At 35.5% G+C, this 26,724-nt stretch overlaps 1 protein-coding gene across 2 annotated transcripts in view; it reads left to right on the top strand.

The window, feature by feature from the left end:
• MMUT (methylmalonyl-CoA mutase) overlaps positions 1–17,921 on the top strand; it is a 35,183-nt gene extending 17,262 nt beyond the window's left edge. The window contains exons 9-13 of one of the 2 annotated variants that reach the window (XM_009205337.3): positions 2,551–2,666; positions 5,470–5,601; positions 7,995–8,142; positions 12,639–12,806; positions 16,440–17,921. In XM_009205337.3, coding sequence (XP_009203601.2) covers positions 2,551–2,666; positions 5,470–5,601; positions 7,995–8,142; positions 12,639–12,806; positions 16,440–16,568 — 693 coding nt within the window. In that variant the 3' untranslated portion in view covers positions 16,569–17,921. The remainder of the gene's footprint in view (positions 1–2,550; positions 2,667–5,469; positions 5,602–7,994; positions 8,143–12,638; positions 12,807–16,439) is intronic. The other variant, XM_003897709.4, reaches the window with a different exon arrangement.
• The last annotated feature ends 8,803 nt before the right edge of the window (positions 17,922–26,724 follow it).

Below are 26,724 nucleotides of genomic sequence, written 5' to 3'. Positions count from 1 at the left end.
GGTAGGAGGCTTAAAAATTTAATGGCTTTTCTTTGTTCACTTTTCCTGAGATTGTTTAATGTATGACTTTTTTTTAGTTCAATCTATAAAAATCTAATAGTATTTATTGTATTTGGAAAACCCCTTTCTTCTCTCTTATACTTTAGGTTCTTATTTATTAACTTTATATCTTCATAGCCTGCGGGATTTCATTTATCGTAAATAATGATAAACCTTATTTTGGGCAACAAAGAGGAATTCATTAATGACAATATAGGAATAATAGTTTTCCTATATTATATATAAATAACATTTATTGAGCACTTACTATGTACCACATACTGTACTAAATGCTTTTCTGGAATTGTTGTTTTTGTGTATTATTTTATTTAACAGGTAATTACTATTTTTATTTCCATTTACAGATGAGGGAACTAATGATTGGAGAGTCTCCTTTAGTTGCTCAAGTTTATAGTATAAGTGAGAAAGCTGGGATTTGAATGCAGGCTTTTTGACTCTAGTGTCAGTTTAGGATAAATGGATATTCTGATGTAACTTTTTCCTAGTTTTGAACCTTCTTAGGACCATGACCAAATCAAAGTTCTTCTGTTATAAAAATTGACTTTCATAGCTAAAATCAGATATTTGTATAGAAAAATATATTTCTGCTTCAATACTCTGAGCTCTCTTCAGTAATGAACTCAAGTTTATATTGTCTTATGCTTTCCTTTTACCCATGGGTTTTAACAGTATTTTACCTGTGGTGGTAATTTTTTAAAAAACGTGAACTACCTCAACTGTAATTTTGTATTAAATTATTTTTTTAATCTTCAGTCCCAGTTAATTGTAGCATGTGTTTTCACTCCCTGAATTTTAGTAATCTGTTGTTGAGATAATTATAGCAAACTACCTAATCTAAGGATGACTGGTTTTCTAGTAAACCAGAAAAGGTAGACTTCTCAGGTCTTTGCTCAAATGTCACCTTATCTAAGAAGCTTACAGTGATCCAATATCTACAATAGCACCCTACTACCCTGTGCCAAATCACTTGGTTGTTTTCTCGATTTACTTTATTTTTCTCTTAAATTGTATGTGTTTATTGTTTCTGTCTCCAATGAAAGATAAAGAAAAATGGGCTTTTTTTTTTTTTTTTTTTGAGATGGAGTCTCGCTCTGTTGCCCAGGCTGGAGTGCAGTGGCCTGATCTTGGCTCACCACAACCTTCACCTCCCCAGTTCAAGCAATTCTCCTGCCTTAGCTTCCCAAGTAACTGGGACTACAAGCATGAGCCATCATGCCCAGCTAATTTTTGTATTTTTAGTAGAGACGGGGTTTTACTCCTTTGGCTGGGCTGGTCTCGAACTCCTGACCTCATGATCCACCCACCTCGGCCTCCCAGAGTGCTGGGATTACAGGCATGAGTCACCACGCCCGGCCAAAAATGAGCATTTTTATGGAGAATTTGGAGTTAATTTTTTTCTTGCCCTAAATATAGTTGGACCTCCATATCTATAGGTTCCACATCTATGGATTTAACCAATAATGAATTGAAGATATTTGAGAAAAAAAAAAATGGATGCATCTGTACTGAATGTGTACAGACTTTTTTTCTTGTTGTTATTTCCTAAACCATACAGTATAACAACTATTTATATAGTACTTACATTGTATGAGGAATTATAAGTAATCTAGAGATGATTTAAAGTATACAAGAAAATGTACATAGGTTATATGCAAATACTACATCATTTTGTAAGGGCCTTGAACATCCCTGAATTTTGGTGTCTGTGGATAGGGTGGGCAGTGGGTCATGAAACCAATTGCCGAAAGATATTGAGGGATGACTGTATAAATTTTCTATACCACCTCTGCTTATATATACTATATAATATTCGTGGCAGCTTCAGCAGTATCATATTTTAGACTCTCTTACAGGTGGTACAATTTGTAAAAAAAAATGGATTTATGCAACTTTATTTTGACAAATTGTTGGCAGAGCAGAGTTAGGACCCAGGGAAAACATTTTTTACTATGTTTTTCATTGCATATCTTTCTCTTAGTCTCTGTTTCTCTCTTGAGATTATTTTTAAATAAAATTACAGCAATATACATACATTATTATTTATATATTGTTATTTATCTAAAGGAAACTTAAAATATAACTAAAATATTCTCCAAGTTCATATTTCTTTTCTCTTGTCACAACTAATCTTTAGTATTCCTTCAAAATACTTTATATGAAATACTACTTGTTTTCAATGTCTTGCTACTTTAGAAAAGCCTAAGTAACATGTGCTGCTTGGGAAGGTCAGCACTATTATTGCCCTGCATGTTTCTGATTTGTTGGGGTTATACCAAATATAATATTATTTTAGGAAATCCTGAGTGAATGAATGAATTGAATGAATAAAATTCCTAGGTTATATATTATTCTGTTCATTTTTTTCCTCTTATATTTGGAGTTAGGATTATGGAAAAAAATGCCACGTGGTATGCATCAGGGTCTAATCTCTTGATCTCTGTTTTATTCTCTCTTCATGTAAATTGTCCCTTTCCTTGACTTTTTCCATAGATCAAATCCAGCAGAGATCAAGCTTTGGCTGAACGTTGTCTTGCTGCACTAACCGAATGTGCTGCTAGCGGAGATGGAAATATCCTGGCTCTTGCAGTGGATGCATCTCGTGCAAGGTAGAGATATATAAGTTGGAGGTTTCCAAAGACTAAAAGTTGGCCGGTTTAGCTTTCCAGAGTATACTTAAATGAAAGGTTGACCCTATAAACCATGCGAGCCCAAAAGAAAATAATGGCATCCATAATAAATTTAATTCTTATCATTTTAAAATCCTCTGTATTTAAAACATTCACATATTTTGAGTGAAATGTATTAATAAATGTATATTTTACTGTGGCTGAGGAATTTTGAAACTACTGAAATGAATCCATTTCACTGATTCACAGGTTGAAATGTGTTGGACTCTCAAGTATATCACTAGGTTTATGCCTATTACCTTGATATTTTACCAGTTAAAATGGCTCTGGGGTGGGGAGGGGAACATTAATCAGAGAATTAATAGGAAAAACTTGTCATCCCATTGCTTTTGAATTAGTTTTAACCATGAAGCAACCAGAAGAGTAACCAACTTCCCCACACTCTCATCCCAGTCCTTCTTCCCTTGTTATTAGAACCACATGTTCTTTTAGGAGTAGAATACTTGTTAATTGTTACTAGTCTTCTATCTCCTGTTGACATTTTGGTCTACTGCATTTGATTTTCTACTGTAATATAATTGCTCTTACTAAGTTCACTAGCGAACGCTCTTTGTCTGATATTGTGGATAATTTTTAGTCCATATCTTGAATTCTCTACAGTATTTAACATTATTGACCACTTGTTCCTTCTTGAAACTTTTGCCATTTGTAACCCTTAATATGCTCCTTTGTCTGCTAACTTTTGTCATCCTGCATTTAAAAAAGGCTGAGTAAAAAACAGAATCTAATCTCATGTTGTATCTGCTTCTGTGTTACCATAGACGTGATATTTGGCAAAGTGAAGTTTTTTGTATTTACTACCCAATAGAATTGTTGTGAAGACATTAAAGCATTAAAAATAGTTCCTGAAACAGAATATGGCATTTAATGTGTTAATTGTTATTATTTTTCTATTTGTTGTTATTTAAAAATTATCTCATTATATATATCAATATATAAATAAATTCATTATATTAAGAACCAGAAGGGGCCTGAAATATTATCCTTCTTGTAAGCTAGCAAGTTATCCTGTTTAGTGAGGTGCTGGTTGATGATATGAGATCCCTGGATCAGAACCTAATGACAGTTTGTTACTACAGTATTAATAGCCATAACATCAGCAGGTTTGGGCTAGTTCCTTTGATGCCCAATTGATGTGAGTGATGTGAAAAGGGCTGCTAGGTGATACCTCTTGTACAGTGTATTGGGTTACTTTCAAGGAGAGGAACCCTGAGCTTAGGGATTCTGAATCTTTTGTAATGGGTAATAAGCATGGCCCCCATTGTTCTAGAGGGAGACATTATTATATTGGACAGAAAGCAAACCTACCCTTTGCTCTGGGGGTAGCTAATATTCCTGTCTTCTAAGGCAATTCACTATACAGACATCTTTGAAAACATAGTCCAGAATAAAGAGCCATCAGTGCTTTGCTCCACAGGATATGAAGAAATGCAAGTGACCCACGGAAAATTTTTCTCCCAATATATGGCAACATCATTAAATGGATTACTTTTGCTTTTAAGTGTTTATTTCTTAATATAATGAACTTTTAAAAAAATATGTTGCTTTAACTGGTTAAGGTATAGTATAAATAGTATGTGTTGTTTTTTTCTACTACTGATTTCGTAAGAGAAATTACATGACTTTTTTTATTATTATACTTTAAGTTCTAGGGTACATGTGCACAACGTGCAGGTTTGTTACATATGTATACATGTGCCATGTTGGTATGCTGCACCCATTAACTCGTCATTTACATTAGATGACTTTTATTAAAGGCCTTTGACGGTTGCCCATTCCTTTTAGATTAAAACCTAATCTTTCGATAGTCTGCAAGATATGCTAGATGTGACTCTTGCCCATTTCTCTGTCCTCATCTTATACCACTTTCCTCAATATGCTGTGTTCCTAATGCCCTTCTTTCTATTTTTAGAACATAAAACATATTTTCCTACATCTCAGAGCCTTTGCTTTTAGTGCTTCCTTTTTCAAACACTCTTACTCTCTTATGTTCCCTTGGGATCCCTTTTTTTATAATTTATATCTTAGTTCAAAAGTCATATCTTCACATCTTCAATAACTTTAAAATAGTTCTTCCAGACATCCCATTCCATCTTTGCCTGGTTTAGTGTCTTTATAGTACTTATTACCTTATGAAATTATCTTACTAATTTATTAATTTAGTTGTTTATCATGTGCATCCTCTGACTAGATGTTACAGATGTTAATGTCTATAAGAACAAGCACTTTTTCTTTGGTCTCGTTTATTACTGTATTGCTCTAGTAGATATATAGTAATATCTGGCACATATTAGGCACACAGCTAATGTTGGATGAGTTAGTGAACAAATGGATGAAATATGCTAAAAGATTTACTTCTTATCAAAAAATATTTATGGGAGTGTTTCTCTTTATCCATTTGTGTTTAGTGGTGAATTATTCAGCAACCTTCAGGTACTTGTCTATATATATAATTTTTAGGTCCTTCAGTCATTTCTTGATTGACAAATGTTGAAAAGATAATTGGATGCATAAAGGCATCCAGAATAAATTTTTCACAAGTATTTTCAGAAGAGACGCTTTCATAATACATTAAAAACATTCTTATTTTACATTTTTACAGTCTATTGTTAATAAACAGTCTTAGGTAATAAAATATGTTTAATTATATTGAATATTATGGTAAATAGATATCTTTATCACGAAATAATGAAGTTAATGGAACCACCATTTCATGTTTCAGATGTACAGTGGGAGAAATCACAGATGCTCTGAAAAAGGTATTTGGTGAACATAAAGCGAATGATCGAATGGTGAGTGGAGCATATCGCCAGGAATTTGGAGAAAGTAAAGAGATAACATCTGCTATCAAGAGGTAATATGTAAGGTTTCTTAGGCCAGAATTTCATCTTTTCTGTTAACAGAATCCCCTTGAATCTACTGGGAGCTTAATTTCCTTACATACAACTGAGAAAATTTTTGAATTTTAAAATAATAAATAGCAAATTAAATGTTAATTATATTATCTATATTATATAGACTATATAACATATAATTAATAGAGTATATAATTTATTCATTACATATATATAATTAGAAATATACATGATATATATTATATCTGTACTATCATTATTTTAATATGTAGATGATAATGTTTATTTTATTTTATTTTTTATTTTTTTATTTTTTTTATTATTATTATACTTTAAGTTCTAGGGTGCATGTGCACACCGTGCAGGTTTGTAACATATGTATACATGTGCCATGTTGGTGTGCTGCACCCATTTACATTAGGTATATCTCCTAATGCTATTCTTCCCCCCTCCCTCCTTCCCCCTCCCCACAACAGGCCCTGGTGTGTGATGTTCCCCTTCCTGTGTCCAAGTAATCTCATTGTTCAATTCCCACCTATGAGAACATGTGGTGTTTGGTTTTCTGTTCTTGCGATAGTTTGCTGAGAATGATGGTTTCCAGCTGTGTCCATGTCCCTACAAAGGACACGAACTCATCCTTTTTTATAGCTGCATAGTATTCCACGGTGTATATGTGCCACATTTTCTTAATCCAGTCTGTCACTGATGGACATTTGGGTTGATTCCAAGTCTTTGCTATTGTGAATAGTGCTGCAATAAACATACGTGTGCATGTGTCTTTATAGCAGCATGATTTATAATCCTTTGTGTATATACCCAGTAATGGGATGGCTGGGTCAAATGGTATTTCTAGTTCTAGGTCCTTGAGGAATCGCCACACTGCTTTCCACAATGGTTGAACTAGTTTACAGCCCCACCAACAGAGTAAAAGTGTTCCTATTTCTCTACATCCTCTCCAGCACGTGTTGTTTCCTGATTTTTTAATGATCGCCATTCTAACTGGTGTGAGATGGTATCATATTGTGGTTTTGATTTGCATTTCTCTGATGGCGAGTGATGATGAGCATTTTTTCATGTGTCTGTTGGCTGCATGAATGTCTTCTTTTGAGAAGTGTCTGTTCATATCATTTGCCCACTTTTTGATGGGGTTGCTTGTTTTTATTTAATAATAAATATTAAATATTGAAACTAATAATATTAGTTTTCATATAATTAATACTATTTTGAACTTTCACTATGGTCCCCTTCAGGAGTTTCTCATGTCAAACAGATGTTTAACTAACAATGATACTGCTTCATATCCTCCAGGTATTTATATTTCAATCTGCTTACTCTGGTAGAGTTTCATATTTTTTGAATTTGTTTACATTATTTACTGCTTGAATAATTATAAAATCTTAATTTTCATAATTGAAAGTAAACATTTAGTTGGCATCTATGCATACATTACAATCAGTATGTATTGAACTGATAATAACTTACACTTCCACAGCATGACTTGGAAATATATATTAATGTGATATATCTCTCAAATGTAAAAACTAGCTTTTTGATGATTGGTCTTTCCAACCTCTGTAACAAGCTTCCCATTAAAAACTGAATTTCAATACTTGTACACTAGGTAAATATCAAAACAGCCAAGGTAAAAGTCATCAAAGTGGAACTTTTTTTCTTTTAACAAAGATAAGTGCTCTTTTGTGTTGTAAGTAAATTTGTTGGTGGAGCAAGCAAGCATTTTGATTATTTAGCATTTTAAGAAGCCATATTGCTCTTAGCTTGGGAGAGTTCACACTTATGAAGGGTAGATGAGATATGGACAATTCAAAGCAGCTAGTCTGTCACATATATGTATAAATGACTATGAAGTCACTTTTTCGCTTATATCTAAATCTTTCTGCATGTTGTACTCTGTACACTGGCTCATGAAGGTGGGAGGTTGTCATTTTTTGTCTTACTTCACCGTGATGTTCTCAGTGCTATGTGCTTACAGTCTGTGCCATCTTTCAGATTTTCCTCTAAGGGGGAGATGGCTTTAATGGAGCTTTCAGTGTAAATAGATACATTAACAAAATATGGATGGGAGCAGGGAGAGCATCAGGAAGAATAGCTAATGGATGCTGACCTTAATACCTAGGTGATGGGGTGATCTATGCAGCTGTTCACCATGGCACATGTTTAACTGTGTAACAAACCTGCACATGTACCCCTGAATGTAAAATAAAAATTGGAAATCAAACAAATAGAACAACAACAAAAAAACCCTAAAATACAAATAAACAAATTAAGTGTTTTAAAATAAACTTGAAAGATTTGCTGTGAATAAATTAGTTTTTATATCTTACCTTTGGAAGATTAATATCTAACTACTGATATATTTTTAAATGGTTTTTAGGGTTCATAAATTCATGGAACGTGAAGGTCGCAGACCTCGTCTTCTTGTAGCAAAAATGGGACAAGATGGCCATGACAGAGGAGCAAAAGTTATAGCTACAGGATTTGCTGATCTTGGTTTTGATGTGGACATAGGCCCTCTTTTCCAGGTACTAAAAACTGTTGGGGGGAATTTCAAAATATGTACTAGTCACTTACATTTAGAAATAGTAGTAAAATGATGACAGACCAAGACATTGAGCAAATTAACACACCTCCTGGTAACTGGTATGCAGCCACTGACTTGGCAAATGCCTTTCTCTCCATTCCTGCCTATACAGCCCACCAGAAGCAATTTGCCTTCAGCTGGCAAGGCCAGCAATATACGTTTACTGTCCTACTGCAGGGGTTTATTAACTCTCCGGCTTTGTCATAATCTTATTCGGAGAGATCTTGATCACTTTTCACTTCTGCAAGATATCACACTGGTCCATTAATTGATGACATTATGCTGATTAAATCCAGTGAGCAAGAAGTAGCAAACACACCGGACTTATTGGTGAGACATTTGCTTGCCAGAAGATGGGAAATAAATCTGACTAAAATTCAGGGAACTTCTACCTCAGTAAGATTTCTAGGGGTCCAGTGGTGTGGGGCCTGTTGAGATATTCCTTCTAAGGTGAAGGATGAATTGCTGAATTTGTCCCCTACTAAAACCAAGAAAGAGGAACAACGCCTAGTGAGCCTATTTGGATTTTTGGAGGCAACACATTCCTCATTTGGGTGTGTTACTCTGGCCTATTTATCGAGTGACCCGAAAGGCTGCCACTTTTGAGTGGGGTCCAGAACAGGAGAAGGCTCTGCAACAGGTCCAGGCTGCTGTGCAAGCTGCTCTGCCACTTGGGCCATATGACCCAGCAGATCCAAGGGTGCTTGAGGTGTCAGTGGCAGATAGCAATGATGTTTGGAGCCTTTGGCAGGCCTCCATAGGTGAATCACAGCAGAGTCCTCTAGGATTTTGGAGCAAGGCCCTGCCATCTTCTGCAGATACCTACTCTCCTTTTGAGAGACAGTTCTTGGCCTGTTACTGGGCTTTGGTGGAAACTGAACGTTTGGCTATGGGTCATCAAGTCACCATACAACCAGAACTGCCTATCATGAACTGGGTGCTTTCTGACCCATCTAACCATGAAGTGGGTCGTGCACAGCAGTATTCCATCATCAAATGGAAGTGGTATATATGTGATCGGGCTTGAGCAGATCCTGAAGGCGCAAGTAAATTACATGAGAAAGTGGCTCAAATACCCATGGTCTCCACTCCTGCCACCCTGCTTTCTCTCCCCCAGCCTTTATATATATATATGTAAGGGGGAGTTTATTAAGTGTTAACTCACATGATCACAAGGTCCCACAATAGGTCTTTTGCAGGCTGAGGAGCAAGGAGAGCCAGTCCGAGTTCCCGAACTGAAGTACTTGGAAGTCCGATGTTCGAGGGCAAGAAGCATCCACCACGTTGTCTTCTCGATGTAGGCTTGGAAGCTAGGCCAGTCTCTCTTTTCACATTTTTTTGCCAGCTTATATTCTAGCCGTGCTGGCAGCTCATTAGATGGTGGCCACCCAGATTAAGGGTGGGTCTAGCCCTTTCCTAGCCCACTGACTCAAATGTTAATCTCCCTTGACATCACCCTCACAGACACACTCAGGGTCAATACTTTGTGTCCTTCAACCAAGTTGACACCCAGTATTAACCATAACACATGTAGTCCAATTAATTATGATAGAAATAAAAATAAAATATAATTATCAGACTTTTAAAAGTGTCAATTCAGAACTAAAACTGATTATGCCTGGAACTATGAAGATTACTTTCAAAGATCTTATTGTACTCTTTATTGAGATTTGACTAATATTTTGTGGGAAAGATAGCCCACATGGGATTGGTGAAAAGTGTTTTGAAAAGGAAATCAAATAGCAATATAAGCTCAATTCATAAGTAAGGTTATTTTTGTTTATTTTTGTTTTTGTTTTTTAGCTCTCTACTAATATGTTACTTAGTCACAGAATATTAGACTTAGACAGGAAAATAATTTGCTGGAGATAAATTACACTGATATTTTCCATAGAATGATAATACAAAAAAAATTTGTCTAAAAAGTACATTGTAATAATTTTATATGAAAAGCCTTATCTACTACATATTTATTAATCATCTACCAGATGCTAGGCTCTGAGTTGAGTAGGATACAATTTTGTCCTCTAGGAGGTTACAATCTCCTAACAAAGAGAGATTTACTTACTTGTAATTACATCAAAGCATGAAAATTACTGTAACTAAAATATGGACAAGGAGGGCACCTCACTTGTTACAAGAAACCCAGAAACTTCTGTTTGTTGATCCTTGAAACTTTTGTTTGATTCAGAAGCACAGTGCCATTCGCTTTCTAGTAAAAATCACTCTCTGAAGTGGATGGAAAAGAGCTGCAACTAGATGCAAGGAGTCCGGTGAAGAAAAAAAATGAGAAACAGTGAGGACCTTAACTAGGGCAATGTCAGGATCTCAAGAGAAACCAAATCTCAGCTAGGATTTTGAAGAAAATTTAATGGAGGGACTACTTACAGATATATAGGCAAGATTGATAGAACCACTAAGGAATAGCAAGGCCTCCAGGAATTAAATTTTTAAGAATTTCAAAAGACACTTGTTTTTCATGGTGTGAAATGGTGTCTTATTTGTTTAAGTTCCTTATAGATTCTAGAGATTAGACCTTTTACTATTGCTTGAAACCAAAGGTAATAAGTACTAAAAACTCATCACTCCCTATACTTACTATGTTTTATTATTATCTGCTCTTTAGGTTATTTCCATCTGTTTTATCTATATGGTAGAGATACTATATAATTGTGTGACTATTGTGCATCTTTTCTGCTTTGCATTTAGTAATGTCATGTTAATAGGGTGAAATTGGCTGTGGTTGGAATATTCACAACATAAAAATCAGCAAACACTAAAAATTAGGGATTGAGTTATTGCTTTCAGAAAATTTGATGAAAAATGTAGATAATCAGAACAAAGTTCTCTGAGGGAAATAATAATATAATGATGAATATTAAATTTAAAAGTTTCTGATACCTGTAGGCATTACATTAGGAAGACCCCCCCCAACATTTGAGGAAACATTCGTTTAGTATTCAAAAAAAATTATTATTATTATTTTTAACTTTTATTTTAAGTTCAGGGGTACATGTTTAGGTTTGTTATATAGGTAAACTTGTGTCATTAAGCCTAGTACCCATTAGTTATTTTTCCTGCTCCTCTCCCTCCTCCTGCTCCTCTAACCTCTGATAGGCTCCAGTGTGTGTTGTTTCTGTCTTTGCCTTCTTTGTGTCCATGTGTCCTCATCATTTAGCTCCCACTTATAAGCAAGAACATGTGGTATTTGGTTTTTCTGTCCCTGTGTTAGTTTGCTGAGGATAACGGCTTCCAGCTGTATCCATGTTCCTGCAAAGGACACAATCTCATTCTGTTTTTCTGGCTGCATAGTATTCTTTAGTGTGTATATATCACATTTTCTTTATCCAGTCTATCATTGATGGGCATTTAGCTTGATTCCATGTCTTTGCTGTGGTGAATAGTGCTACAATGAACATACGTGTGAATGTGTATTTTTTTTTTTTTTTTTGAGAGTCTCACTCTTTCGTCCATGCTGGGGTGTAGTGGTATGATCTTGGCTCACTGAAACCTCCACCTCCTGGGTTCAAGCAAGTCTTCTGCCTCAGTCATATGAGTAGCTTGGACTACAGGCACGTGCCACTATACCTGGCTAATTTTTGTATTTTTAGTAGAGATAGGTTTCACCATGTTGGCCAGGCTGGTCTCGAACTCTTGACCTCAAGTGATCCACCCGCCTCTACCTCCCAAAGTGCTGGAATTACAGGCCTGAGCCACCGTGCCCGGCTGCATGCATGTGTTTTTATAATGAAAAGATTTCTATTCGTTTGGGTATATGTACGGTAATGGGATTGCTGGGTTGGGAGGTATTTCTGTTTTTAGGTCTGTGCGGAATCACCACACTGTCATCTACAATGGTTGAACTAATTTACACTCTCATCAACAGTGTATAAACGTTCCTTTTTCTCCACAACCTTGCTAGCATCTGTTATTTTTCGACTTTTTAATAATAGCCATTCTGACTGGTGTGAAATGGTGTCTCATTGGGGTTTTTATTTGCAGTTCTCTAACAATCAGTGATTCTGAGCTTTTTTTTAAATATGATTGTTGGCCACATGTATGTCTTTTTTGAAAAGTGTCTGTTCATGTCTTTTGCTCACTTTTTAATGTTTCTTTTTTTTTGTAAATTTGTTTAAATTTTTTATAGATGCAGATATTAGACCTTTGTCAGATTCACAGTTTGCAAAAATTTTCTCCCGTTCTGTAGGTTTTCTGTTTACTCTGTTGACAGTATCCTTTTTAGTGCAGATGCTTTTTAGGTTAATTAGATCTCATTTGTCAATTTTTGCTTTTGTTGTAATTGCTTTTAGCATCTTCATCATGAAGTCTTTGCCTATTAGTATGTTCCGAATGGTATTGCCTAGATAGTCTTCCAGGGTTTTTATAGTCATTATCTAGTAATAAACAATGATTTATCTTTACTTTCTGACTGTTTAGACTCCTCGTGAAGTGGCCCAGCAGGCCGTGGATGCAGATGTGCATGCTGTGGGCGTAAGCACCCTTGCTGCTGGTCATAAAACCCTAGTTCCTGAACTCATCAAAGAACTTAACTCCCTTGGACGGCCAGATATTCTTGTCATGTGTGGAGGGGTGATACCGCCTCAGGTATTTTTCATCTCTATTTTTCTAGTACTGTGATGGGAATCCTGAGTAACGACAGTTTATATGTGGTTCTAAAGATAATATGTTCCTAAATCTACAACAAATTTATTTCCTGTTGATTTCACTAAATAAATTCTAGAAGGTCTAAAAGTGGACAGTGTTGTTTTATATTCACATTATATTGCAATTCATTATGTATAATTTAACTTAACACTTTACAAAGCTTCAGTGAGAGAACTACCTCCTTGCAAACCAGTAACCTATGCCAGATGTTTACCTTCATTCTCAATAAACAGTTATGGAGACAGAAAAGGATAAAAGTAATAAAAATTCTAAGTGGAGTAGAGAACAGTGGTAGTAAATACACAGTGAATATATCAAACCCTAGCCAGAGATATAGTGAGTATTCCTTGTCCTGGGGGTTGGGATGAATCCTTTAGTTTGCTTGCTTCCATTTAGAAGGAGCTACCTTGTCCTTTTCCTCCAGGATGGTCCCATCCCTAAATGTTATCTTACCTCAGAGCTATATCATTTACATGGTCCTATAAAACCCTTTATTATTTAAGCTAATTTGATTAGGGTATGGTATTTCAGGAGCCAAAAATATCCTATTGCAGACATAAATAGAATCAGCTTGTCTTGAAAATTATAGGCTGAGTGGGGAGGAGGTGACTACATGAACAAAACTGTGAGTCCTCTTAGGAAAGGAGAAATAGATGTTACCTACAATGATATCAGTTAATTTATTAGTGAGGTAGGGAGACACCTTCCACATGTGACATTCCTGGCCAGTTAAAATAGTTATTTAAGTTACAAATAGGTTCTATTTCCAATCCAGTTCTCAATTATATCAAGATTTTCTTTTTTATTGAGTGGAAAAAATGTCAAGTTAGAAGAACTGTATATGAGGCCACTGTAAGTAAATGATTCATAGATGCTACAAAGGCCCCATTGCTATAGCAGGAATCCATCAGTGAAGTGTGACCTTGTTTCCAGCTCTATGGCTTTTTTTTTCTCCATTAAAACTCAGAATATAGAATAGTACATTAATATACTACTCGTGAAAGGAGAAAATTCATATGAATAAGGTTGTGAGATTCATAATAAAGTGGGGCTAGTGAACAAACTACATATTTATTTTCTTTCCAACAGCACATTATTTAATGTGATGTAATCAACACAAAATTCTTTTTGTTAATATACTTGCCCATTATATTCATAAAATAGGTCATTATTTGAGAAAATAAAGGGTAGTTATTCTTTATTGCAGTCTGTCTGCAGGACACTTCTATCAGTGTTGCAGTTTTAGAGTCTGTGATACCTAGGCATGATATTAAAATGTAAGGACCAAAATAATTAGCCAGTAGAAAACATTTGAATTGGAATTCATGTTGAGAAAAAAAATGTAGGCCTATTATATAAGTGAGCTGACATTTTCAAGAATTGTATTTCAAATAAGTTGTATTAATTCTCTGGATATTTAAATTACTTAGAACATCTTTAGGTGTTTTCCATGTGATTTTTCCCATGAATTTAACAACTGAGGATAAGGACCATTTTCTGTATTATACTTTTGTGTGAATATGGGTATCCCATATTATATAATTATAGCAGTTAACAGCCTTATTTTCTCACTATTTGGTTGAAGTGAATATGTAAAATGTTGCTATTATTCAATTAAAGGTCACTTAGTTTTAAATTAGAAGGCACTAATATCTAGTGGCTAATCAAACAGATACAGCCTTTGCCATGTAGAGCTTACTGTTTCTGAAGTCTGATTAAATGAATAAATGTGGTCTGTCGTCACCAGTATGTTACTACAATCAGGATTTTCTAACTCTCTTAGCAGCAGTTTCCTCCAAGTTTTTTTCAGCAGCTTGAGCAGACTGACGATGCCTGCTTCCATCCTGAAGCAGGTACTATGCTATCCCTGGCCCAGCTAAGTGGAGGACATTCAAACATATATTTTTATTTGGAAATAATTTCAAACTAACAGATAAGTTGCAAAAATAAAAATAGTACAAAAAATGTCTGTATACCCTTTACCCAGATTCACTTACTGTGAACATTTTACCCTCTCACAAAGGTATATTTTACAAGGCTTATGTAAGAAAGAGTTAGGTAAGTCATATACCCTTTTTGCAGTTGCAACATCTTGCAGTTCTCTTCCAGTTGAATCCTCCATTCTAAATCCATAACTCAGATGTCAGGACAAATGTACATGGGATTTTTAGGAAGGAGAGAAGTATATGACCTATTAATCTGACCATCTCCAATTTAAAGATGATTATTATTACACATTTCATTCAGTTCCCTTATGAGCTCTTAAACTCTGTAGCATCTGCTCAAGAACAATGACATGTTTTGAGCACTTTTATGTGTCACGTACTGGGGAAAGAGACTGGACATGATCTCGGCTCTCAGAATTTCACAGACTAGAAGGAGACAAGTTCAATGAGATGTGTTAAGTTCTATTGCAACATTATAGTATTATAAGAATACAGTTACATAATAGAGACAGAAAAGTAGTAGTTGAGGAGTAATTAGCATGACCATATAATTTATCATCCAAATATGATCACTTGAGAGTAGAAATGGGTGCTCTTAAAAAGGGCGCTGCAACAATAAACTGTCCTGTCATATATGATCACTCATCAGACTGTCCTGTCAAATATGATCACTCTACTGGATAAGGATCAGGTTCTTATAGCACATCCTAACCGCAATCGATATTGTAGCTACAAATGTTCAGATGTTAAAACAGCCTAAATCCTGCAGGGTTATTTGTGCCCTTGCTATCTTTTCACTCATACTTTGACTGTTACAATAAACTAAAAATGGTGGGCGCGGTGGCTCACGCCTGTAATCCCAGCACTTTGGGAGGCCGAGGCGGGCGGATCATGAGGTCAGGTGATCGAGACCATCCTGGCTAACGTGGTGAAACCCCGTCTCTACTAAAAATACAAAAAATTAGCCGGGTGTGGTGGTGGGTGCCTGTAGTCCCAACTACTCAGGAGGCTGAGGCAGGAGAATGGCGTGAACCCGGGAGGCGGAGCTTGCAGTGAGCCGAGATCGTGCCATTGCACTCCAGCCTGGGCGACAGAGTGAGAGTCCATCTCAAAAAATAAAAAAATAGAAAAATAAAATAAAATAAATAAAATAAAAAACAACAGCAACAGAGAATGAAAAAAAAAGGGCTTATTTTCATTTGTAGGAAATCTATCAGGTGTCCAAATTCAAAGTGCCACCATTCACTAACTGCAGACAGAATATCTAGGAGAAAATAGTTTTTTAGGCTCAAACTTATCGTATGATACTAAATTTAACACAAATAATGACAAGTAGTGAAAATTTAGGTGAGAGAAAATTATGACTTAAGGCTCGGAAGTTCTCAGGATATCCAGCTTCCCACCACAAACAACACATAGAGGTATTTAGAAAATGGGTGTTTTGTTTTTTAAATAATGTGGACTGGGAGACTGGTGCTGAGGGCTATTAGTAGCACTCCCAATCAAGGAAGAATTTTTTAGACCCACATGCCAATAGTATACTAGTTGAGAAGGTTTTGGGTATTTGAGGGACAAAGAAGAAAATGGAAATAGTGTCTCTTATTAATTAAACAAATTCTTTCGACAGGATTATGAATTTCTGTTTGAAGTTGGTGTTTCCAATGTATTTGGTCCTGGGACTCGAATTCCAAAGGCTGCCGTTCAAGTGCTTGATGATATTGAGAAGTGTTTGGAAAAGAAGCAGCAATCTGTATAATTTCCTCTTTTTGTTTTAGCTTTTTTCTAAAATATTATTTTAGTTATGATCAAAGAAGAGAGTAAAGGTATGTCTTCAATTTAATTTTAATACCTGATTTGTACTTTCCTTGAAAGCTTTACTTTAAAATACTTTACTTATAAGCCTGGCGTCATGCTATACGTATGTACATACAGTTTCACTTCAAAAATTAAAAAATAAAATCTCTAAAACCTCTTTATAACAATACTTTATCAAGAACTCTAGACAAAGATATTTTAAAAAATCATGGTGATGTATTTATTAGAATGTTTCTTATAAATCTGTTTACTTTTTATATTGAGAATTAAACTATACCTAAAAAACTCTGACTAGTCCCATTTGTCAGTTTAGCATTACATGTCTTGAGCACCAGAAAATAAAATCCATATATTAATAAACACCTATCTTGAAAAACTAGTGGAGTGTGTTTACATGGAAAAAGAGATTTTGGGTAGAGTCCTCAGCCAAATTCTACCAGAATCACCTTGATAAAAGAAGTATTGAAATCAAGCACAGCAGGTTGGAATATGGGGAATTTGACATCATATTTCTTCAAGTCTGATTTTACTATCTTCCTAAGCATGACCATTTGACCTTGTTATTTCTGGGCTTTGCTCAAGACCCAGGAGAGTAGATGTTTATGAACATTCCTTTAAATGAAAGTGCTTAGGTTGTAGTTATGGCTTTGTCTGGAGTGGTGATGTCAACTGTGAGTGTAGGTCTGATATAGAAAGAATTCAACTTTCCAGATCTAGAAAGATGCTACCTTGCATAGATGTGCTCATTAAACATAAATTGCAAAAATAAAAATATCACAGAGAACACCTGTACTTTGCTTATTGAAAGATTTGCTCACTAAAGAAGGAAAGTTGTCATTTACCTGTGTAACAAATCTGTGCATCCTGCACATGTTCCCCAGAATGTAAAATAAAAATAAAAATTTTAAAAATAAAAAAGGAAAGTTGTCCTTTATTGTTAACATGATCCATTATATGAATATAAAATAAACAATTATCTTTTGTAATAAATTTCTGTTGTGTTAGATCAGAGAGCAATCTTTTGGAAAGTACAGATATATTACTGTAGAAGTTACAAACTCATTGTAATACAATGTATTTAATTTTTAGAATAAGATTATCTGAATGGTATTGTCATGATTATTGTTCCCATTTTACAGGTGAACACTCTGACTTCAAGTCCAATGATATATTCACTATGCCATTTTATTGACTTTTCCTTGTAAAGCAATGCATACTAATTTAATAAGTATTTGATTTCTGTGATGTGTTCAGTTGTCTGCTGGGTGACGTGAAATAAACTCATCTTTGAGGAGTTTAGAGTTCTTGACATTCAGTATCTTTTGAGTAGACTACTTTGGAAGGAAGAATAGCAGCCACCTGCTACCAAATTTCACATCCATTGTGTGTGTATATGTGTGTGTGTGTGTGTTTACCTGAAGTCAGAAGTACTGGGCTCCAATAACCTTGATATTTGAAAACCTATTTTCTGAAATATCCAGTGGCTTAACTCACAGAAATTAAATCTGGCCTGACTCTAGGATTAAATTTTCTCATTAAATTGAGAAAATGTTAAAACTTAAACACTTTAGTGTTGTTTAGATTCCAAAAGAAATTTCATCTGACTTTTATTACTATCCTTATTTTTCGATGAAAACTTCTATGGCCAACAATGAGCAGACTTTTGGAAATGGTCGGGAAAATAACCAAGTATATTTAAAAAGTGGATAGATGTTTTATACAGATAAGCTATCCCATATTCACCAAATAGTATAAGAAAATAATTAATGGATCAGGAAGATAACTTCTTTCCTCATTTCCTTTCATCAAAAACATCCAATTCAAGATAGAAGATTCCAGTAACAATTATAAAACACAACCAAAAGATACGGTACAAAGCAATTTAACTTACTGAGATACGTGTTGTTTCACAGGTCAGCACTTCATCAATCTAATAGTGCCCAATCTCAGTTACAGCTATTTCATCTTTGATAAGATTATATTTATGATGCATGATGCCAGTGAGGTAACTGACAGAGATAGGAAGAAGAGGTTGCATTCATAGGCAGTGTGATCTAGATACCTTTGCTTTGTTTACAGGCTAATGAAGAATCAAAAGTTCATCTGTGAGAAACACACCACATCCACACATCCACACCTGAACTGAAGAAATAGGGAACTCGGGCATTAACTAACTTAAACTCATATAATCAGGATTCAATCAGAGAAGAATCAGTAGGAGAAATGTGTGTGTGAATGTGTATGAGTTTGTGTGTGTGTGTGTGTGTGTGTGTGTGTGTGTGTTTATGAGTTGGCTGAAACCCCACAGGCATAAGCTGAAGCTTGTTTTCTTCAAGGAACCAGTCAGGAAGGAAGATAATAGACTGAAGGGAGAGCAATTGTTGATTCAGTGACTGGAGTCTCTGAGCTCAGGAAAGGTTCAAACCCTTTTTATTGTTTATTAATTATTATTTATTTTGTAATTATACTTTAAGTTCTGGGATACATGTGCAGAACATTCAGGTTTGTTACATAGGTATACATGTGGCATGGTGGTTTGCTGCGCCCATCAACCCATCATCTAGGTTTTTTAAACCCCACATGCATTAGATATTTGTCCTGATGTTCTCCCATCCCTTGCCCCCCAACCCCCCAACAGGCCCCTGTGTATGATGTTCCCCTCCCTGTGTCCACGTGTTCTCATTGTTCAACTCCCACTTATGAATGAAACATGCGGTGTTTGGTTTGCTGTTCCTGTGTTAAACTGCTGAGAATGATGGTTTCCAGCTTCACCCATATCCCAGCAAAGGACATGAAACTCATTATTTTTTATGGCTACATAGTATTCCATGGTGTAGCTGTGCCACATCATTTTCTTTATCTAGTGGGCTTTTATCAGATTAAGTCAGATGACTTGCTCAGGATAATCTCTCTTTTGATTAAAACCAACTGTTTAGGGGCTTTAATTATATCTACCACATTTCTTTCCAGCATTATTCAGAGATTCGTGTTTCATCGACTGGCAGAATGTGTTTGTGTGTGTGCTACAGAATGACTGTCTCCTTTCCATCCTCCAATTCACAAAAGAGAGGGAATATCTTATCCGTTGTATCTCACCCTAACTGGAAATATACTAGAAAGGGAATTTTGGAGACTGTAGTTCATTCTAGCTAAACTGACACATTACAATTACAAAATCATCATATCCCCTCACTTTATAGATAGGCAACTGATGCAGAGAAAGGAAGAAGATTTAACCACGATGACATGGTATTTATAGTGTGTATAGAGCCCGGTCTGCTGGCTCCAGACTCAGCAGTTTTCATATTCATATCTGAGGAAAGTCACATTATCAAGATTTATAACTACCCATATTTGCTATTCATTATTCCACGGAAAGGTCCAAAATTTAGAGTCAGTACATATATGGTTGGTGACAAAAATATTGAAGAATCACTTTTGTATTGAATCAAACATTTGCATCAAAGGTATCTGGGGATGTACTTTCTCAAAACCAGTCTTTTAAACAAAATTCTCAGAGCTTCTGTGTTATTAATGAATATATGTCAACTGGGATTAGTAAATACATAAGACTTTTCCAAGACTGTAACAACTAACAGTAATTGTTATACCAAGCAAGCACTACTTTTCCTTTACTGTAAAGACAGCTCTGATTATAGACACTATTGACTCTTCTTCCCAAATGAGTCAGGAGTAAATAGACTCGGGTGGAACTTCTGGCTATAATAGACGGAGTTCCATAACTACAGGGAAGGCAAAGTCTTTCTAGCAATATTATAAGTAGGCTAGTTGCATCACATCTATCTGCAGTGTTCTATCAAAAAGCTAATCTGGAGAAGGGAAGTTCATTTGTTGAGCCTTGGACTCTTTCAAAGTCTTGCACAAAGTGTTATTGAAAAAAATATAGAAAATACATATAAAATATGTAAAAAGAACTCCAGACTGGGGAATCCAGAAAATATGTTTCCAACAAATAGTCTGCTGATAATAGAGTGCTAGTTAAGTCATTCAAGAATTCTGTATCATATATTTCCTAACTAAAAGTGAGGAGGTTCTTTCCCTAACAATAGTGACATATTTTTCATTTGGATACTGTGTTTCTTATCTCTAGAAGTTACATTTGTTTTTTGTTTTTTTTAATAGCTTTCTATTTCTCTTGTCACATTTTCTTTACATTTTGAACATATTTGTAATATATTAGCTGTGCTGAGTTTTTTGCAAGACGATTCTATTATTTCTGTCATTTTGGAGTTTGCATTAATTTATTTTCTTTCTGGTTATGGGTTGTGTTGCTTTTTTGATAATTGATCATTAGATTGCAGATACTGTAAGTTTTGTATTAGTTTGCTGTATTGTCTGTTTTCACATGGCTAGAAAGAACTACCTGAGACTAGGTAATTTATAAAGGAAAGAGGTTTAATTGACTTACAGTTCTGCATAGCTGGGGAGGCCTCAGGGAACTTACAGTCATGGCAGAAGGTGAAGGGAAAGCAAGGCATGTCTTACATGGCAGCAGAGCAGAGGGAAAGAGGAAGTGCCACACTTTTGAACCATCAGATCTTGTGAGAACTCACTCCCTAGCTTGAGTACAGCATGGGGGAAACCACTCCCAAGATCTAATCACCTTCCAGCAGGTCCCTCCAACAAGTGCGGATTACAATTCAAGACGAGATTTGGGTGGGGACACAGAGCCAAACCATATCAGTTGCATTCCTTCAAAGAGTATTGAACTATGTCCTCACACAAAGTTAAATTACTTGCAGATCATTTTTATTTTTTCCATATTTGCTTTTAAGCTTTGTTAGTCTGGATCAAGAACAGCCTTTACAGTAGGGCTAATTTAGTGCCTTTCTTTCTTTCTTCTTCTTCTTTTTTTTTTTTTTTTTTTTTTTGAGATGGAGTCTCACTCCACTGCCCAGGCTGGAGTGCACTGGTGCGATCTTGGCTCACTGCAACCTCCACCCGCTGGGTTCAAGCAATTCTTCTGCCTCAGCCTCCCTAGTAGCTGGGATTACAGGTGCATGCCACCACACCCAGCTAATTTTTTATATTTTTGGTAGAGATGGGGTTTCACCATGTTGGTCAGGCTGGTCTCGAACTCCTGACCCTGTTATCCTAGTGCCATTTTAAAAATTCTGATATCACACGATCCAGTAATTCCATTTCTGGGTATATACTCAAAAGAAGTGAAAGCAGGACTCAAACAGATTTGTACACTAATTGCTATGAACTGAATGTTTGTGACTCCCCAGACTTTTATTTTGAAGTAATTATCCTCAATGTAATGGTACTTGGAGGTAGGATCTTTGGGAGGTAATTAGATTTGGATACTGTCATGAGGATGGGAGCCTCATGATGGAATTAGTGCCCTTTTATGAAGAGACCAGAGTTTTCCTGGTCAGATGAGGATACAGTACAAAGGTAGCCATCTTCAAGAGGATCTTCAAGAGGAGCTGAACTGGTTAGCATCTTGATCTTCCACTTTCCAGCCTCCAGAACTGCCTGTTCTGGAATAACAGAAATAAATGCCTGTTGTTTAAGTCATGCAGTCAATGGTAATTTGTTATACACCCCAAGCAAAGACACAAACGTTCATAGCACATAGCAGCATTACTCATAATAACCAAAAGCTAGCAACAACCCAAGTGTCCATGATAAAATGTGGTATATACTTACAGTGAATATTATTCAGCCTTAACAAGGAAGAAAATTTGACACATGCTACAATATGCACATGTGTCCCTGAAGACATTTTGCTAAATGAAATGAGCCAGTTAAAAAAGAAAAAAAACAAGCACTGTATGAATCCTATTGTATGAGGTTTCTATAGTTGTCAGATTCACAGAGATAGAAGTAGAATGGTGGTCACCTGGAGCTGGGAGGGAAAGAGGAGAAGGGGGAGTTATTCTTTAGTGGCTACCGAGTTTCAGTTTTGCAAGACAAAAAGAGTTCTGGAGATGGATGTCAGTGATGGTTGCAGGTCAATGGGAATGCACTTCAGACCACAGAACTCTACACCGAAATATGGTTAATATGATTAATTATATGTTATATATATTTTATCACAATAAAAACAATATACTTAGGACAATGGTTAGCACATAATACAGACTTCGTAAATATTAGTTATTATTATTGTATTATTCCTATTATTATTACTTTATAGAAATTAATGAATGTGAAGGTGTGAAACCAAGAAACTAGGTGGAGAACAGATTATTTAGAGGCTTATGCTGTTAAGAAATTTAGTTTGTCATCCTGAAGATTATAGAGAGCCAGTTTTAACCAGAGAAATATTCTAAGATTGTTTCAGCACAGCAGATAGAAGATGCCTTTTTATGGGGGCAATGACGGAGAAAAAGAATTAAAAGGCTGGGATAGTGATATAATAGAGAATTCAAAGTATCTAAGCTTATCTGCTTAGGTGCTGATCAGAGATGTCAGAGATGGAGAGGATATGATTTTGTTTTGGAAGATTGGCTTGACAGAAACTGGATTTTATCTTTTTTTAAAAAGTCTCTAGATCCTTAGGTATTGCTGTGTGCAATCTGCTATATCCCCTCATCCATTTTAGTTGTTTTCTGTGGACCTCTTTTGATGTGTAGTGATTTCATGACTGAATACACTGGTATAATGTCAAAATCAGGAAAAGGTAAAATTATGGGAATTTTTTCTCAGTGATAATTTGTGTCAATACTAGAGCTCTCTAAGCTTTTCTGGCATCAGAAGAGCACCAGAATGATGTATTTAGGGGGTGCTGAAGACATGAAAATTCTCTTCCTGTAATATAATGAAAATTTAAGTATTGTATAAATATTTTAAGTACAGGAAATGAAGGACAGCTTTGGAAATGTGTCCTTTCTGAGCAAAACCTGCATGGAACTGGAGATTTAAATTAAACTAACAGAAAACAAAAACAAAATTTGGATGGTTACTTCTTCCTTTGATTTTCATCTCATGGAGTGGGAATTTATATAATGGGAGGTGGGGGGTGAGGGGAGAAGCTTTTAAAAAGCTCTAGATCTGTCTATTTGCTAACAAAATTATACCGCATGTCACTGCCACCCTCCATTCACATCCTTAAACTCTTCTGCACTTCATACTAGTCAAAAACCTATTCTTAAAAATGAATCTAATAAAACCATATATGTTATGGCAAAAATGTCTATTAATGCGAAATGTGTTTATTCTACCAGAAATATTTTTATTTTAACTGAAGAAAAAACTTACCAAAGTGATTAATATCTAAATATACTTGTTGCCGCTTGGTAGACACTCGGTAAAAATGACAATGAAGAAGATGATGACAATGATGACAACTAATGTTATTTCTACCAATAAGTAAATCCTAACTCACTTCCAAAGAACTATGGGCTATCTTTTAGGCCATTAGACAAAGTTTGATTTTAGAAGTAGTCTAAAGTTGAGAGAGAAAATTGAAAAACCATATATTTGCTGTTAAGATATCCTTGTATATGTTGTGTTTATCATTATGAAAAGTGCTCTAAGCATTCAAAAATATTTTCAAGAAAAAATTATTTTGATTTTCCTAATAAAACACAATGCTATTGTTTTCTGGTTCTCAGATCCTCATTTTATTATTTTTTTCCTACTGTACCTGTAGGTGTCTCCCTAAGTTCAGGATTATTCTATTTTCCTGACACTGTATTTGAAATGATGCCCATCCAAGAAACCCTTAGGTGCTATAAACAATCTGAGAAAAAACATGTCTGTTTAATAATTTACTTAGACGCTCCTTAGGTCACCCTTTGTGATTGTGATCTGTGGTCAATAAAACTAAATGTTGAGAATTGTTTATGAACTGTGCTGCCTGTCATACTAAATTGATTAGTTCATTAGCAGTGAAACTAGAATTATATGAGATTAATATTGAATTATATTCTGTGAATCCATCTCTAACTCACATAGACTCCTTTTTAAGTTACTAATTCTCCATGGCCTGTTTCCTCTATTTACATTCAAACCTCTTATTGTTATACTGACCTCTTCCTACTATTTACTATAAATCCCTTGAAGTCTTGAAAAACAGGGAAATGCAGAATTTAATAACTTCTGTCAGGATAATTCCAATACCCTTTTGATTCTGAAATCATGGGTAAAATATTAATTCAGACAAATGCTATGAATTCATGACACCATATACTTTTATTGGTTGACTATCATTTGCCAAATTTTAATATGCTATTACTTTAGAAAATAAAAACAAGGTTTTCCTGTGATTTTGCAGAGCTACTCATGCCCAATAAACACTATATATCTCTTTAGCAAAGAGACATTTTTGCTGTTCAATTGCTTCTGCAAATGGAAGGCTCAGCCCTGAGCTTGCTTAAGGGAGTAGAAAAGCAGAGCCACACTGATGACATTCTCAGGCTTTCTGAACCATCTTGCCTTGACTTTAAGCATTCTGTCCTATTGCCCTTTTTAGTTTTGTCATTCTCATCAGACCATACGGTCATCATAGCAATATTATTGGCAATTTTTTGTCAGACAGAATAAAATGGTTATCTAGATATCAAGTATTGAAGGACACTAGGCAGATGGCCCTCTTTGCCTGTAACATATTCTCATTGGTTTAGGGTATCTATGCCTCTAAAAATATTATTTGAAAAAACTGCAAATACACTGAGAAAGTTTAACATTAAGTTGAACATTTATTTATTTATTTGTTTTTTGGGATGGGGTCTTGCTCTGTCACCTAGGCTGGAGTGCAATGGTACGATCTCAGCTCACTGCAACTTCTGCTTCCCGGGTTCAAGCAATTCTCGTGCCTCAGCCTCCTGAATAGCTGGAATTGCAAGTGCACACCACCAGGCCTGGCAAATTTTTGTATTTTCAATAGAGACAGGGTTTCACCATGTTGGCCAGGCTGGTCTTGAACTCCTGAGCTTAAGTGATCCACCCCTCACAGCCTCCCAAGGTGCTGGGATTGTAGGCTTCATCCACTGTGCTGGGCCAGAACATTCAAACTTAATTCTAAAAACATTGACTGAAAGGGCCATTGCTAATTGTGCATGGGTCATACACTGTCCAACTCCAGAGAGAGCCATTCACTTTGTCGACACGCACTGTTGTAGTCCTGCATACTCTGTGCTGCAGTTTTTTGGTCTTAAAAAAGGGATAATAATAGAACTCAAATGTTTGTTACAAGAATTAAATGAGATACTGTATATAACATTTTGGAACTGAGCACCATGTGGTAAAAACCACAATAAATGTTTGTTATAGAAATTATTATTATTATACTTTATAACAGTCTCATGTCTAACCCTTGAAAACAAAAGTTTGCGTACCACATGATTCTTCTCCTTGAGGAGCTGGTAGCCAATTTGCAGAAGATGAACTGATAAAAAGATTGTTAGTACATGTCATTAAGTAGATTTCTACATAGTACTATGAGAAGGTAAAAGAGGTACTTAATTTTCTTCTGTGAGAGAAATAAAGCCTTCAAAAAACAGACAGTGTCTGGAGCCTAAATAATGACAGGGATTAAATGGACAGAGCATGAAATTCGTAAAAGGAGATAAGATTGAAAATATAGGGTATGAATTTTATCATTTGTTAACATGCTACAATGATATCTTTTTTAAAAAAACTGAATTTGCTCACTAATTTCAAGTTGCATTTCTTTTTTGCTAGGATTGGCCAAGTCCTGTGATTAGAGAGATACTTCCCAAGTCATGGCATTTGGATGACCTGCTTTGAAATCCTTTGAGATTGCTTATTAAAAGCATAAGTTAGCTCACAACAGACCCCTTACTTTCAGTCCATTTTGTAAAACCCATACTCAAACCCAGCGTGGTTGCACTAAATACATCTTATTGGTCACAAAAGAATCTGATAACTAGACTACTGGCAAACAATTTTATGGTTTGCGCAAGAAAAACTTTTCAGACATGCCTTATGTGTATCCAGATGGACAGCACCATTAATATAAAGTGGTTCATAGAGATTATATTTGCAACAGGTCAAATAATTGAAATAACCTGTGTTTACTGCCTTTTTTAGGTGAGAAAATTTCATCTCTTCCTATTTGGCATATCCAAACAGAAAGTTATTTCTTCCAAAGAACTAGGTTC

This window comes from Papio anubis, chromosome 6 (assembly GCF_008728515.1).
Source record: "Papio anubis isolate 15944 chromosome 6, Panubis1.0, whole genome shotgun sequence".
NCBI lineage: Eukaryota > Metazoa > Chordata > Mammalia > Primates > Cercopithecidae > Papio > Papio anubis.
The sequence above is the reverse complement of the archived record's forward strand: the minus strand, read 5'-3'. Positions and strand labels throughout refer to the sequence as shown.